The sequence below is a fragment of the Poecilia latipinna genome, unplaced genomic scaffold (assembly GCF_001443285.1).
Source record: "Poecilia latipinna isolate Pla-1442-1.1 unplaced genomic scaffold, P_latipinna-1.0 Scaffold1365, whole genome shotgun sequence".
Taxonomy (NCBI): Eukaryota; Metazoa; Chordata; class Actinopteri; order Cyprinodontiformes; family Poeciliidae; genus Poecilia; species Poecilia latipinna.
In genome coordinates, this window is record NW_015113981.1 from 193,679 (window position 1) to 211,433 (window position 17,755).

Consider the following 17,755-nt stretch of genomic DNA (forward strand, 5'->3'; position numbering starts at 1 on the left):
AACACATCAAACATTATTATATCCGATCATTGTCTGTTTTTCAGAGAACAAGAGCGTTAGTGTTTCTTTGTTTTGGTTGTTAAACTTGATGTAATTTTACATAATTGATCAATTTTCAGTTTTTCACAGCGGTTTTGTGGAGCGACTGTGAGAAATAAATGTGTTACTTACATGACATTACTTTATTGACGTCTTTACTTTGATGCAACGGATTCGTTTTCAAGCGATCTGCTAGACTAAATTAAAAAAAAAATGTTTTTATGTATGAATGTTTGAGAGATCAGATCATACCTGTAGTAGTATCAAACATGCAAACAAGTACAATTGTACTTGTTTGATACTCATTCAGATTTATACAAACAATTACCACATTCATGTGCTCCATTAAATAGAGTAACTGTAACTATGCCTAAAAAAAAAGAAGCTAAAATTAAATGCAATCTAAATCCTTATCCCAGCTTTGAAAAAAAAAATCTGTCAAGGTTCAAGCCAGGATATTTTATTACAGTTCTGTTCTGCCAGTAATGGATATTCTTTTCGAGCTGACACAGGGGAACACTTACATGTTATTGTTTGGTTAAAAAGAGAAAAAGGTAGAAAATAGGGGAGATAGATACCGGGAGCCCTGGCGTCATTACTTCTCTCTAATCCTCTTTGTGCTTCACCTGGCTGGCATATTAATGATAGGGGAATGACCTAGATTTCTTTGGAAGCACACTTGCATCTTTACAGTCCAAATCACAATGAATGAGTTGGCTGAGTTTTATTTTAGACTCTTTCTTTCATCAGCGCAGCAGAGAAGGCTTGTGAGACCACTAGTCGCTTTGGTTTTGTAATTTTTTAGGAGACTTATAATGAATGCAGTCCGTGTTTTCAGACATAGACTTGACAAGTCAAACTGATGGTGTCCTTTGATAATTCCTGCCTCCTGAACAAACGCCTCGCAATTAGCAAATCTGACGAATTCACATGTCAATGTGTTTCAAGCTGGTGTAACACAGTTGGGAGAGCTATTTTTGATCTTTTTGCTTTTAGAAGCTTCACTTGGGAACGTGCAATGCAATTCGCGACATTCACACCACCGACAAAACGCGTAAGATGCAAAATGAATTCCAGTAGTAGCAACAAATGCCGAGGCGCAGTAGTAAGGGTGTTTGCACTCTGTCAAATGAGACGGAAGCAAACCAGAGTCTGACTCATGACAGAGAAGTGTGGTGTTAAACTGCAAGTTGTTTTATTATAGTGCATTTTCTTCATTTTCACATATCACAACCACAAATTTCAAACGTGCTGTATGAGAGTTTTATAGCCCCTGTTAGTCTAATACGCTAAATGAAACCGAAGCAACCGCTTTGCTTAATGAGTCACCGAATTGGTAACAAGAGTTCACATATATGCACTTTATGAATCTAGCTGTTCTGTGAAGGCCTCAGAGGATTGTTAGAGAACATTAGTAAACAAACACCATTATGAAGATGCATAAGGAAAAAGGGGCAGGAAAAAAAGTTGTGGAAGAGTTAGAAGCAAGGTCAGGTTATGAAACAATACTGCAAGCTTTGAATTCAAGAGCCCATTATTCAGAGAAGCAATGAAGAAGCCCATAGTGACTCCAGAGAAACCTCAGAGATCCACACAGGTAGGACTATACGTAAAAAACTGTGGGGAGCAGAAAAATAGCTCTGCACGTCAATATGAAAAGCATCTCTGCTGCATGCTGTTATAGATCTTGGTGCCGCCATCATGACTTGAGGTTATTTTTTTTCTTTAGAAGTTACAGGGAAGCTGATTATAGTAAATAATAAGAAGAATTGTGCTAAATAAAGGAAGCTCCCAGAAGAAAACCTGTTTGAGACGGTGAAAAACTTCAGACAGGAACTTGGCAATGTTCACTTTCTGTTTGTCACCATGACGTGACCAATAGGGTCAGAGCTACAAGAAAATGGTTTCAATTGAAGCATGTGCAGCATGAAAAGGTTCGGAAAGAACAAAGCAAATATCCAAAGCATGAGGATGATTTAGATCGGCTGAAACTAGAAGGAATCACATTTCCTCTGAAAATATAGTGTGAATGCTGTAAGCTGAATATTTTTAGGGAAAATTACAGAAGCTTTGGAATCAACTGCAGAAGACTCGCAGATATGTAAGAAACAGGCAGAAGCAGCAGAATAAATCAAAAGCCTGCAAAAATGTAAACAGAAAAACTCAAGAAGAGGAGTGAAAACGTTCAGTCAATGCAAAAAATCCCACACAAAGAGTATCAGAAATTTGTACGGAGCACAGTTTATGAAATTTAACTGTAGGATAACAACAGTTTATTACCTAAAGGATGTGAAAAAGCCTAAATAAACAAAAGTAGTTGAAGGATATGACTCCATTTTACATTTTGAAATGAGTTTTTAGTTAAAAATACTCAGAAGTGGTTAGCTGTGAAAGAGCATAAAATCTTTAGCAGAATTTGTTTTTCAGACATTCCATTCCATTCATTTCAATGGGGCCCGAGATGATCACAAAAAGCAGAATATTTCATAAACCATACCAAAAGACATAGCTGTAACGTCCTAAATGAGCAGAATATGATTCAAGTTGAATGCTTGAAAAAATAAGCAGAACTTAAGAGGCAAAAAGTGCACGAGAAATCCCCACAGCTTTCACACTAATGATTATTTCAGCCAATTTTAGAAAAAATACAGTGAGCTTACTATTTTTTTTTTCCCCTTTCAGTATTTCTTCTCTATTGCTGTTTCACAAAGCAACTTAATATGACACACACAGCAGGAGGAAATGTCACTCTGCGCTTGTTTAATGGAGGAAGAAACTCAAACGCACGGGGCAGCCAGAGTTGATCCGAAAGGGATGCAGTGGTCAAAACCTCTTAATGCCTCTGACATTTCAGCTCAGACCTCTCATCAAAGCTGCTGTGCTGCCCAGGAAAACAGTGAGGCGGGGGTATTTGTGAGAGAGAGAGAGTGACGAAAAGAAGGTGAAAGCTGAAGGACAGGAAAGCAGACAAAAGCATTCAGGCAGATGTTGGACGCATGTGACGGGAGAGATTTAAAAGAGCTCAAAGGAAAACTGAAGCCGAACAGTGTCATCTCCCTCAAAGTTAAACGTCTGAACATCACCGTACTTTGAGACGGTGCTGCAATCCCCCCTTGGCGATCCTCAGTGGCAGATCATATCACAACTTAGGCTGCACTCTCGGACACCTGTCACAACCAACTGGACAGGGACTCACATGTGTGGGCACAGTCGCTGGAACACACAGTGAAACAGCAACTCACCCGCCTCCAACCTTGTCTGTCTGTATTATTCTGATGCACACCGCTCCTTCTTTCTTCACCCAAGCATAGAGATCCTCGAATGGAGATTGAACGGCACCAAATGCTTCTTTGATGGGGGAAGGCGTGTTTGCCTGCATAAATAGACTATAAAGTCTATATTTTTTTCTCTCTCTATTTCACACCACTAATTGCCAGTAAATTGAGCCACATGTGGTCTTTGAAGTTTTAATGGGTCCATTGTTAATGCAAGTTAAAAGTCTGCACCTCGCCTGCTGTGTCTAAGTTGAAATAAACTCAAAAACAAAAGAAAGACATTTAATTAGTTTCTCTTTGCAGTCTGGTGAAAATAAGTTTTGCCACCAAATATGATTGTATAATTCATGGTGTGCTTCAGCCAGGTGATGGAGGGGGAAGCATTTTAAAGTTATAATTTTTTTTAGTTTTTAATCAAAACCAGCTACGGATTTCAGACAACAGGACATAACTTTAAAGCCTATCATAAAGTTAGTTTTACTTTAAATCTGAGGTCACGCTGTAAACCGAAGTAGGTCAAAGGTGAAAAGTGAATTCTTTTGCTCAAAAGATGATATTATTAGAGCAGTTATTATACATACAGTACATATGTCTGTGTGTGTGTGTGTGTGTGTGTGTGTGTGTGTGTGCGTGCATGCGTGATGTGTGTGTGCGTCTGTAAAGATTCCCATCAATGCAGGAAAGCAGGAAGAGCTGAAGGTTTGCCACAGTGTTGCATCACCTTACCTTGCAACATTCAATGCCTTTGAGAACTGACAATTAGTTTCGAAAATGACATGTTTTCTTCTCTCCTTTTGCCTTCAGTATTTCACAGACGACATCATTGTTTTTGATTAGTTTTTTCATAAAAAAATTATGATAAAGTGTTGTATAATCTGAGGTCAAATACTATGACCTAGAATATATGAGATAAGAGATAGCGTAATTGTGGAAGCAATCAAATAAAGTTAGTTAGTTAGTAAAATGATGGACTCAAATGCAGAAACTGACCATGGTGGAAATGAGCCGAGTCTTTAATAACCAAAGTATAGAGAAATTTGCACATGAAGAGAGCAAGACACCAAAAGCAACGGAAATGTTCCCAATATACAAAAACAGAACGTGAATAAATAATTCTTTACAGCAGGATAGTGAAATGAATAAAAATTGGTCTATATAGATGATGGATGAGGCTGTTTTGAAAAAGGATGGGGAAAGAGACTTCATTCTATTTTTGTAGATTCAAACATCAACAAAAATATTTATTTTTGTAGATGTTTGAATCTACAATTTGTAGATCTACAATCTACAATGTGTGAAACATGTCAGTTGTGAAGTCATTCCAGATGTCTGTGTTCACCACCTTATTTGCCTCTATGAAGGTTTAGCCTGTTGGGCTTACTGTGTATTGCTTAATGTGTAAATTATGTTATCTGACACCAAATAAATAAACAAATAAATAAATAAATAAATAAATAAATAAATAAATAAATAAATAAATAAATAAATAAATAAATAAAATAAAATATTAGTTTTTGTAGATGTTTGAAACTACAACAGTATTTCAAACCCTAATTAACAAGACATGTTTTATTCTCACTGTGCTTAAAATGCAGAATAGACTGAAGATAATAGTGCATCTTATAGTCAGAATATCCATCCATTTTCTTTACACCCTTGTCCCTCAGTGGGGTCAGGAGGGGTGCTGGTGCCCATCTCCAGCTAACGTTCCGGGCGAGAGGCGGGGTGCACCCTGGACAGGTCGCCAGTCTGTTGCAGGGCAACACAGAGACACACAGCCATGAATACACACACTCACACCTAGGGGCAATTTGGAGAGGTCAAGTAACCTGACAATCATGTTTTTGGACTGTGGGAGGAAACCGGAACGGAGAAAATACAAACTCCATGCAGAAAGACCGGGGCCAGGAATTGAACCCAGAACCTTCTTGCTGCAAGGCAACAGCTCTACCAACTGCGCCACTGTGCAGCCTAGTCAGAAAATCAAGGGCTGAAATTATGAAGGTATATAAATATAACAGTAAGTCAGGCCTGAAACCCTGGACTTCAGCTTTTCAGTTTTCTTGAAGTGTTTAAGTAACTGTTCCCTAATAGGACTAATTTTACATGACAGTATTGTTTGTTTTTAGTTATTGGAGAATTTAATGTCATTGTCATATTTTTAAGCAACTTTTAGTTGGAATGGAATTACATTTTTATCAACCATATTAAAAGTTGTTATATTAGTAATAACAAGAGGCAACAAAGAACCAACTTACTTCTTTTTTCATGATGTTTAGCAAATTCTTACAGTGTGACATGACTCCAAACTGGATATCTAACAGCTGACAGACCTTAAAACGTGTAATATAAAGAGCGACATCAGCTTTAACATGGTGTCCAAAATGATCAAATTCAGTCATGTTTATTACAGAACTGGTTCTCACACATTTTTTTCTGGTAAAATGAAGCTTAAATGAAAATAAATCGATCTTCTCCATGAAAAAAACAAACTCCCCACAAAGAAATAATGTAGGAGATTATGCAAACTTTTAATTTATTTAGAATTTTCCAATAATTTCAAACACCTTACATCAGCAGTACAGTTACTGCAGACTGTTGCCCTACTTAAAACACGCAAGCATGGCTTGCCTTTAATTTGTATTCCACCACCAGGCGGCAGTCTTGCACTCACATGGAATTGTCTGTCACACAAACTTGAGTAGAATTTAATTGTTAGATGTCTGGAAATCTGAAAGACCTGAGGTATGCACTTTATTCACAAAATAAGTAAATCATTTGTTTTTAGTTTCAATGTTACCACTTGAAGAGATCAACTCTTCATCTCTCTTTTTTTTAGATTGCTTTATTATCATTTTGGTTACAATATAAAGTTTTTAGGGCATTAAATCTAATTACTTTGCTTCATTCTTTTCTTTTTTTTAAATCTTATTTTTCTATTATTCTTTACTCTCCTCCTTACTGCACTGTCCAGTTACCTGAATCAGATTAGGATTTGTTGTGGCATTACTCCATCCATCAGCAACATCTCACTTTCCAGCTTTTGTTGAGAAAATCTGATCAGATGCTGAGAAGCAACCAGACCCACCATTCCAGGGTCCCTATTCATTTTCCTCAGGCTGGCTGGTACCGTGTGTCTGGACTCACAGGTTTTTGAACAGGACTCATAGAAGAACGATCTCGAGTCAGTGCACAGCTTCAGTTGTTACTGCTAGAAACCAGTGATCAGGCCTGAAGTCTGGGTGTAGTGATAGATTCAGACTTGAGCCTTCAAATACACATAAAAACAGTTACAAAGTCAGCCTTCCATCACCCGAAGAAGATTTTCAGGACCGAAGAACTAATGTGCGTTTATCTTAAATCACATTGATTACGGCAACAGACATATGTAGTTGATCCAGAGCACTGCTGCTCACCTTCTCACTAAAACCAGGAGGATAGAGAACATCGCCCCAGTTTTAAAATCCTTACACTGTCTCCCTGTAATTCAGAGAAGAGACTTTAAAATACTGTTTATAAGTCACTGAATAACTTAGCACCGAAATTCATTAACTGTTCCATCAACCCTCCAGGCCACTCAGGTCTTCTGGTTCTGGTTCGCTCTGTATTCTCAGAACATGCAGAAGCAGCATTCAGCTTCCGTGCACCACAAATCTGGAACAAGCTTCTAGAAAACTACAGAACAGCTGAAACGCCGAGTTTCTTTAAATCGAGGTTAAAAAGCCATCTGCATAAAGTTGCTTTCAACCTATAATTGTCATGAAATGTGAGTTGTTGGGTGATCCAACATTCAGCATGCTCCAAGCTGGGAGCATGCTGAATGTTTAATGAAAAAAATGATAAAAAGCTTACAAAAAATCCCACAGGGAATTTTAGGAGCACTAAGTATAAATGAACTAAAATAAAACAAAAACAACACTGATCTTGTCAAAGTAAAGCAACACGGAATACTCAAGCTAGAATGAATAAACTAAAACTCTAAAACTCTTAAACAATCAGGGATCTTAACTTTAATCACTGTAGCATTGACCAACATATTTGATGTGCATTGATGATTTTGATGGTGGCACTTGACCACATTTATTGTTTGTTACTGTATTGTGTTTGCACAGTGGCCTTCGAACTGCCTTGTTGCTGAAATGTGCTGTAAATAAACATGATTGATTGCCCCACTTGGGCAGTCAATTCATTTCAGTAAAACTAGAAGGGCATCCACCCTAAGACTGGCTCAGCACCGTCTCAAGTGGACAGTTTAAAAATCTGCTTAAATTGCATCCTCACCACATCCTGTTCCGAGGGAGGTCGTGTGTCAACTTTAAATAGGCAATCAATAGACACTCCATTTAATTAAGGTGTGCTGGAGAAAGGGTGCATCCAAATATCCTCACTGCTATTCAGTTTATTGCAGATACTGATTGTTGAATATTATGTGTGTGTGTGAGACGAAGGAGTTTGTCTCCGCTTGGTCTGTCTTTGCGTCCTTGGATAAGACACTTCATCTGCCACGCCTACTGGTGGTGGTCAGAGGGCCTGATGGTGCTAACGTGGAGCACCAAATGGAGGATTAAAAAATAACTAAAATGATCCTTTTTTTTCTCCATCCGCCAAATTTGTTTGAAAACACACATATTTCTTACATGAAAGAGTCAAAATTCAGATAAATTCTTCAAGAATGTTGTCACATAAGAACTATATACAAAAACATTGCTAGATCGAACATGAAGAGGAAGTTTTCTAGATTGACGGCAATCTGTGATGTTGATGCACAAATTACAAGTAGACTTCTGCAAAGCCGCTGAAACGTCCTGTTCTCAGCTAACACGTTGGACATGTCAAGAAGAAAAGAATCCATCTCCAACTATTGACATCTTCAAATGACACTTCATTGACTTTATCACTGATACTCGGCCTGTCACTATAATACATTTTGCAGAACGATGATTTGTCCCTGAAGTTAAACCATATTGTTGTTTTCAGGCCATTTTCAAGTAATATAAATTCAATGAATATTTAACGCTGGAACTGGAAGACATTTTAAATATTCAATAGAAATAAAAAAACAAACAACAGAACCAATGTGTATTGTCCTTCAAAAAAAAAGACCAAAAGCACTAGGCTGAAGACGTCATCCAAGTTTTAGGTAGAAAGAGTGAGGAAAAAAAAAAAAGAAAAACGACAAATCATGCAAACGGAAATAATTGAGCTTATTTCAATTTATCATGTCATTAGTTGCTTATTGAGACAGACCTAACTGTCTTTTTCCAGTTCAGTTTACCATAAACAGGAGATCAACACTGTACATCTGTTTCCTGTGGAAAAGCTGGATATGTTTTAGGTTATGAATTCAGTTGTTAAATAATGGATCATACTAGCAGCCTGCAAAAAAAACAACAAAAAACGGTCAGGTTGAACGTCGTCATCCCGCCTCCTCTGCCCCGTTTGCAGACTTGCAATTGGTCGGCTGGCTCGCCACTCCCCGACCACCCAGGTTAGGTTGCTCCGTACCGTTGTGATGCTGCTCAATTGATGGGCGTACAGAAAGATACCCTTACGTGTTCCCATTGTGCAGCACAACAAAAACCATGTTCGTTTCTGTCTGCGTTTGCTTTCTCTGCGGCAAAATCCTCCCGGAGATCCGCTGTTTTTTCTCCCACCGCACTGCTTGATAAGCGGCTCTGGCTCAGTTGTTGCGGCCGTTTTAAAGGTGGGTAAAAGAAAGCTCATGACAGGAACAACAACACAGGGCAGCGCATCGCGGCTAGCAGCAGCAGCAGCAGCACACCAGCGTGCATCACTTTAATTCAGGTGAGCTTGCTTGACTGGGGTCCTTCTACGCACGCATGGCGGACTCGGACACTTTGGGGAAATTGCACCTGCCGTGAAGAGGGAAGGGAACCGAAGCACATGGACGGATCTGCTCCCTGGACCTCACGTCGGACTGTCAGACCTGAGTAACCTGCGCCCTCGTCGTGCCGCCATGGAGCGTTAACAGTTTTAATTGTGTTATTTATTTGTTTTTTGTTTATTTGTTTGTTTTTTTACTACTCGTCGCGGGGGCTTCGAGAACCCATCCGAGTGCGAGGATGACAGCTGATCGCCCCTCCTCTCCCCGGACCGGGATAAAAAGGCGCTCCAACTGAGTAGTGCGCCGCCTTCTTTCTCAGCTGTGTGTGTGTGTGTGTGTGTGTGTGTGTGTGTGAGAGACAATAGATAGAGCGCACGGGGCTGTAACGTTTGGCTTCCTCCTCGTCGGGTTCTTCACTCCTCACGTCCTTGTCAAAGATTTCACACAAACGCCATCAGACCGCATCACTGATTCGCTTCTCCTCATTTGCAAAGATCACACCCTCCATTAACGGGCTCACCTCTCCACATGGAAGGAAACTTCCATTCCTCCTCTTGCTCCTCTTTGATGCTTTGCGCTAAACCCACGGCCGGCGGGGATGATCCTTGAGTGGCCGATGAAATAATCAGCGTCGCGGTGTCAGCAAAGGGCTTGAGCCCCAGGGGATTTGGATAGATTATCGCTAGAGTGCTATTTTGCTCACCCGGTCACACTCTCAACTGAATTTAGCGGCTTTGGAGCTGCAGCCTTTTCACTGCTTTCGCCCAAGTGCGTGTAAACTCTAAAGCTACAAAGAGGAAGAAAGAGAGAGAGAGAGAGAGAAACAGGGGTGAATCCGCAAGCAATGCCTTGCACAGAGGCGCTTGGATCCACATCAGAGGACGCCACCAAAGTGCCGTCACGCCGCGGGTGTGGGGGGATGAGACGCGCCTCGGGGTTGTAGTCAGCAGCAGTCCGTGCCGCGGGATGCCTTCGCCGTGACTTCAGGAGAGGCTGGTCCGCCAAGCAGAGAGAGCCCAGCGAAGAGTCCAACAGCAGCGCCTTCAAGGACCACTTTCCCCGGACCCGTTTTGTCTCCTATCCACCGGAGGATGTTTCAGCGAGGATGCTGCGCTTCCCCGTGAAGAAGATCCGGAAGCAGTTCAAGCTCCTGCTGCTGCTGGTGCTGCTCACCTCGGCCGTGTGGTTCACCTACCTGCACATCAACCAGGGCAAGACCATCAAGCTGCACTTCAACTACGGAAAAGGTAGAATCCATTCACAAAAAAAAAAGAAAAAGAAAAAAATATCTGGAGCTTTAAGTGGTGACTTGACCTCATTTTGCTTAAAGTCATTAGTCAGACCTTTCTGTGAAATCAATCAAATTAAGTAGATGGTGTTTGTAAATGAATTATTTTTCATTTTAAAGGTGATTTAATTCATTATTTCTTCCTTAAAAGCAAAAGTTATATAGATTTGTTACACCCTATATAACTCCTGCTATATATATAATATAAAATATAAGATATTATATATCTATTTTTTAAATAAAACATATAAAATATTTCTTATTTTAATTTGTTGCTCATAAAACTCCAGAATTACATGTAATGGGACAGACTTGACAGTTGTCCAGTCATTGACAACCTCCACATAGAGCGGTAAGCCAAAGCGGTCATTGCCAAAGAAGCTGGTTTTTGAGAGAATGCTCCGTGTCCATGCATATAATGGAAAGTTGAGTGGAAGGAAAAAGTGTAGCAGAGAAAAACGTGCAAAACAGTTGGAATAAGCACAGCCTCGAGAGGATTGTGAAGCAAAATACTGCCAAGAATATGATCAGGAAAGTCAATGAACCGTCCAAAATTAAAGTAAGGAAGAAAGATGCATTTTTTTCCCCTTTCTCAGATTAGATTTAAAGTCTTAGAGTTGAGAAGAATTGAGAAACAGAATCCATGTTATCTGAAGCATTTTATGAAGTTTTTTGCTTTTTATTCATAGTTTTTTATGCCCATACTGCAGCTGTAATAAGGAAACATTATAGCACTCTAGACTTATCACCTCCATTCCTGACCACAGTGACATAATCAGTCAGGCCAAACTGAACCCCAACCAAGTACTAACTTCACAAAGTGCAGAATGTATGGGGACATGTTTCTGTATTTAATTTTTTTTTTCTTTGTTGGATTTAAGTAGTATTCTGCATTTCTAAGAAATTATGTGTTTGGGCATCATTAGCACATAAGCGGTAAAAAATAAACAGAAATAAAGACTCAAATTGTACCACTCTGTGTGCAGTAAACCTCAATAAAATAAGTTTTACTTGATCAAATTACTAAAATAAATGATCTCTTCCATGATATTCTGATTTACTGAAATGCATCTGTGTCATGTGTCTGTGCCTGTTATAGTATTCGCTGCTACTGTAATGCTGTCTTCCCGGGGATAAGAGACAAATGCATTCAATCATTTTAGGAGCGGTCAACAAACATGGAAACCAAACGGATAGAAAATATGAATAGACACGTAAACAGGCTCGTGCCAGTTAAAGTTCTGAAGATAATCATTAGCCTCCTCAACCTTTGCTCGAGCTTCGTTATAGAACATTACATTTACAATATAAAAATGCCTGATTAACATATTTTTAATACCCTACATAAGTTTTTTTTTTTTATGGAATGGTGGTGTAATAAAATGACAAACCATTCCAGAAGGAAGGATAAAACTCCTGTAAAAGCTGCCACAGTCAGCAGAGCAGCAGCAACGGTAAATAGCTGCAGCTGTGGATCCGGGAGGGAACAATCGCTAGTCATCAGACAATCTCACAAGTTGTGATGAGGTCAGTGTTGTCTTTACCTAAATATAAATATCTATTAATTTCATAGGCTCAATAAAAAAAAATAAAAAAAAATTCTTCCAAGAAACTCTAGCTCTGCAGGTGCAGATGACCCTGTAGTGCGTGAAGAAGTAACAAAGAGAAGGGCGCAGGTCTGATAAATTAACAATAGCTTCCTCCCGGAGGCCAAGTAAAGAGCAACGCCGTCCGGGGCCACGTCGAGAGGTGGGCCGTCGCTTTCCACATTAATAATCAAAGGGCTTTTCATGAAGGTGGCCTCAGAGGTCTTAAGCTGCTTGGAGGCATATATCACGTCGTGGGCAGATGTTTTATTTTTATTTATTTACCTGCTCCATATTACCAGGGCTTAATTGCTGCGGTTGTTGTAAGATGATGCAGAAAATGACAGGAATGCCTGATGTGAAGTGGTGAGCCTGATTGGAAGCGTGGCTCCCTGCATTCCTGACGCTGACGCGCTTCTCGTATCTGCCGCAGCTGCCGATGTAAGGTGATGCCTAATGATTGTGATGTCCTTGAAGGGTGTTCGCGGCACTCTCTCTCTCACACACACACACACACACACACACACAGATCATTTTAATGTCTGGGGTTTTCCTAGCAACAGACTGGGTATAGTTTTCTGATGACTGGTCCCCTGTATCATGCCGAGGGGCAGCTTAGAGGCTGCGTCAGGATTTATGAGTAATTACTATAGTTGCGTGTGGCAAACTTTTCTTAATGAACATTATCGGTTTTCTATGTAGCAGAGCTATGGTTTTGCAAAACACCAAGTTGTTCGTAAGTACCGATACAAAAAACAACAGCCAATTTACAATTTTAGAAAATGCTTTTTTTCAGCCCCTCAATAAATCTTGTATCCATGATTTTAAAATACTGCACCTCTTCCAGTTTTGATGTTAATATTCGACAATGGTATGATTTGAGGATGGGCCACCAGTAATTAAAAGAAAATGGGGATTAGGAAGGGGAGAATAAAAGCATATTTTTATGAATAAATGTTTCTTCTCTCAAAAGCATCCCTTTACATGATTCATAGTTGGTATGGAGCTCTGTCCTTTAACAGCTTCATTTTGGCCCTAATCTTTTTCTTGTCATTTTGCCCAAACAGTCAAAGTCATGTTTGATCTTAAATAATCTGTCCAGATGCATTTTGTGGACAAAGATACAAGTCTGTACCTTGGTCATTCCTGGGTTGTTTTCAGGTCATTGTAACTGGTTGCCTTTCATCTGATGGTGACAATTTGTATCTCAAAGTATCAGGATAAAATACGGTGCTCCAAAGGGAGTGTGATCACAAATACACCAGAGAAAACTGATTTTATAGCGAATAAATCAGACTAACTAAATTTCTAGAACGGCCTTGACTTCAGTCCATTTGAAAATTTATGGCCAGTACCCCTAAAGCCATCTCTTCATCAGGAGTCCAACTGCTTAATAAACTCTACTGTTTCTGATGAGTGGAGTGGTCGAAAACGCAGCCAAAGTTATGTCAGAAGCCTGATGATGTGGTTTCTCTGCAAGTTGGTCATCAGCATTTATCCAAATATCATTTGAGTTTGTGTGCATAATTGTGGCTTTGTGAGGATGAGAGCAAATGGCGTGTATTTCAAACTTGTGGATCTAATTGTAGTTCTAAAAAGACGAATAAATCTTTCTCATAATTGTTACCCTGGTTTAGAGGTACGTTTAACTGCAACTTCAGAATTAGCAAATTAGCATTCTTGTGCGTGACAATTGTTTGCAAACATCACACCATCAGCTTGTCGTAATTTTGCCGTTGTTGCTAGAAAACCCCTGCTAACATGCACAATAGTGTGACACTGCCTTTGCATTTCCTGAAAGCAGAGACACAAACGCACAATGATGATTTTTGACAGCACCGTTTTCCACATTTTAGGGCTCCCTCTAATAGCCAGTCTTTGTGACTCATCTGCTGTGGCCGTCAGCCGAGGGAAGGGAGTTGTTATGTTGGGCTTCACTGGCCTGTTTTCTTGTCTTTTTTTTTTTTTCTCTCTGCCTTAATTGACTGTCTTCCGTTAAGCGGGCATCTGAGCAGGTCAAATCACTTAACCTCTCATGAATAACCCTGTCGTCTCTTGGAAGAAGAGGGGTTTCTAAGTGAGATGTAGCCACTGCTGAAAGTGGGCGCCTGCGTCAAGTGTGTTAATATTCTCATCAGGCTAGGAGGTTTTCGTTTGTTTTTTTTTTCTTCGCTACCAAACAAGAATATAAAAGTGCTGACATGAGAGTGGCTAGAGTAACATAGTTTGTCTTTTGGTGGATTATTTGAATGATTGTCCAATTTGCTTTTGATTTGTACCTCTTTGGGCAACAATTTTCTGATCCTTGACATTTATACACTTAGAAAAATATAGACATGTTGGCATAAACTGCGCTCAGGCTTTGTCTGTCTAACAGGAAATGATAATCTATGAAATGTTAGTCGTTAAACTGAAATACAAAATTTCATGTGGAGATATGGATTATCTGAATTCAGCCAGTCAAAAGCTTGCAGAGCATTCATACCGCTTCAACTTTTTCGCATAGCTAGAAACTTATGTGTTTTATGGTGATTTCATTTGACAGCTGAATACAATGAGGTGCATAATTACAAAGAGGAAGAATAATGGCAGATTGTTTTCAAAGTTCTTTTTCAAACAAAAATCTAAAAAGTGTGGGATTCAACAGTAGAACCAACTTTGCACATTTTGAAAGTTAAATCTGTACCTGTTTTTCTTTGGAAAACAGCTTAAGCCAAGTAAAATTGGATCTGTGAGCATTAATTATTAAGTCACGTTATAAAACATGGATATGCTTTCTAAAACATTTTGTTATGTCTATGGTTTTAGATTCGTGATCTTAATCCTACTGGAAGCTGAACCTACGTCTCATTACACGTTTAAAGCTTGGGATCTGGTTTTATGACCTATTTTTAACTTCTTCACAACTTTATTTCTGACCAATTGGGTGTGTTCTTTGGTCTTCTTGATGCTTCTTGTTCAATAAGATTGTCTAAAAACCTGATGCCTTCACAGAAATGCTGAATTTGTACTTGGATCAAATTACATAATTAAATGCCATGCTTGCCAGAGTTTTATTTGATAATAAAAAAAAAGTGTTTTCTATTCCTGTGAAACCATATCCATGAATTATCTGTGTTGATCTGCTACATAAAATCCCACATAAACCATAACAGTTTATGGTTGCAACATTTCAAAAAGTGTTTCCTTTTCTTAGCCATGCTTCAAAACGAAACGAGGTTAGCTTTTATTGTGATCGACCTCTTACTGATTGTTAACCTTTCTCAAGGTTAAACAGCTGTGAGTGTTAATATTTTATGTCACGGTTTAATTGCAAAGAAACCGGTCGCACATAATAATTCACATTGGAGCGTTTTGGTTCAGATTTGTCATCGTTTGGTGGCTTAAGCTGGCCTCAGCTGCGTTGTAAAGAGCCATCATTTTCTGCAGGTAAATAATTTAGTACGCGATGGAGCTCTGTGATAAAACGGTGACAGAATAGTGATAGGCAGTTCAAACACGGACACCTTGTGATTTGTTTTATTTTTATTGGAGATGGTTGGAGAGTTGTGGGAAGTATTTCTTTTTAAATGGTGACACAAGAACAGTAAAGTTAGGAAGGGAAAACGTGATTTTTTTTTTTTTTTTTTTTGCGTTTTGCGGCACAGAGAGGGGCTTTATACTTTTACTGAAGTATACTTTGTACTGAAAAGGCTCTGCAACTTTAAAAATTTTGTAAAGCCTCTTCAGATGACATAATTTAAGAGGCTTTCATTAAACATATCAGTGACCATATATAGACCATTTATAGATGCTTTATTTAAATGCCCAGTTGTTGTTGCACCTATGACGGGAAGAAGAGCCAGGAAGATGTAATTAAACAGTTTTCCGAGTGCTGGCCAGCCAGCCTGGCCTTATTTAATCAGAATTTCAATGAGGAAGTGTGTTGGCAGGCGGTGTTCTGCTGCATTTTAGATGAGTGCCACATTTCTGTGGCCACCCAGTTGTACAGCAGTCCCCCTGTTTTCCAGCATCAACAGGTCCTCTGAGGAGGAAAAAGGCTGGCCTCCACACACAGGCCTCTATTGATTAAGTATGATTACACACACGAAGGGGGGCACACATGCCGGCGCATACATTTAGCCATCCCTCGGACAAACACAAATCTGTTGCCTTTTATTAAAAAAGGGGAAAAAAAACAAAAAAAACAACCTCATAACGCGTCCCTATCGTCGGCACTTTAAAGTAGGAGGAGGAGATCTGGGAAGGAAGGGATGTCTCAGGGGCCTCGACAGATTGGTGCCTCGGTTGCCCATGGAGACAACATATGGGAGAGGAGCTTGTAGTGTGTGTAGCTTATTTTATCTATACTGGAACATTAATAGGTTCTGATGAAGCATGCATTTTAATATTAGTCAAAAATCAAGCAAAACTCATGGAGGATTTATTTTTTTAAATCTTTTTTTTTTTTTTACTTTGATTTCTACTTCAAGAAGAGTAACGTCAGTCGGATAGAAATCCCTTTGCGTTTGTAGGTTGTTTGCCTGTAGGTTGGATTTGGGTTCTTGTTAAGCTTTCAGCTGGAGCATCCTTTAGAAGGTTTTCTGTACCTGCATATTTTCAGATGTTGTTCTCATGATTTCTCTACAATACTTAAATTTAGTGTTGTAGTGAGACATAAACCCACCCACAGGAGAATATTCGCAACCTTTTGAATATTATTTAATCATGCAAGAGTGAAGATGATCAATTAACTTGTCATATTTGTAAGTAGCTGGTTATTAGTATCCCGCGGTTTTAACCTCTGCTCTTGTTAACCATATCATATGGATCACGTCGGAGCGAGTTATAGCAGAGCCCAACAGAGGACCCGGAGTCCGCAACAGCAAAGAGATTTTGGGACATTAATGCAGGGATTCTGTGTGAACCCAGCTGAGTGGTGTTTATTTTTAAGCATTACCTCCCCACGGGGTTTTCTGTATTCAGAATTTCTTTATCTAGGTGGAAGGAAGTCGGATATCAGACGACGGTGAAATTTATTATTACCTCGTTACCAGAAACTTTGAAGTACAAACTTTTGATCTAATGCACTTTATATGTTTTTTTTTAGTGCCACACTGAAGAATATTGCTGGTCATGATCAGAAATGGATTCTCTAATTTAATTTCTCTTTTCTCAGAAAATGACTAAAATAAATATAACAGTTCCCACCTTTTTGAATGATATTATTTGGATGTAGATATTGTATTTCATTTGAAGATCTGTATTGATGTGTCCAGCAGTGTGTTGCTGTTAGCTTGGATCTTTGGGTCTGTGTTGCCGTTAGCTTGGATCTTTGGGTCTGTGTTGCCGTTAGCTTGGATCTTTGGGTCTGTGTTGCTGTTAGCTTGGATCTTTGGGTCTGCTTTGGGCTCCATCACAGCCTCGGCCATCATTTTAGCCCTGCAGCTTGTCTGACCGACACAATAAATCTCTCTGGTAATTCCATGGCGAGGATGAACAATGTCCCCACGGCGACTCTCGCGGCCTCCCGAGTGTGCTCAGAATGCTGCCTAGAGCACATGGCGCAGGTGCAGACAACAGATGGATTAAGACTCGGAAATGATACCTCCCTCTCTTCTTATGTGCATGTTGTCGGGTTTTATTGAGTGAGTCGACTCCTTTTTCTGATTGTGCTGAGTTTTGTGCCTTCTGGTAAGAAAACGTCTGTTCTTTGCCGCATGAAACATTTGAGCTCTTGAAC

General features: G+C 39.5%; 1 protein-coding gene across 1 annotated transcript in view; it reads left to right on the forward strand.

Moving 5' to 3' along the window:
- The first annotated feature begins 8,397 nt into the window (after positions 1-8,397).
- The window catches only part of b4galnt4a (beta-1,4-N-acetyl-galactosaminyl transferase 4a), a 47,209-nt gene continuing 37,851 nt past the window's right edge, over positions 8,398-17,755 (forward strand). Inside the window, exon 1 of the mRNA XM_015056214.1 lies at positions 8,398-10,406. Coding sequence (XP_014911700.1) covers positions 10,265-10,406 — 142 coding nt within the window. The 5' untranslated portion in view covers positions 8,398-10,264. The remainder of the gene's footprint in view (positions 10,407-17,755) is intronic.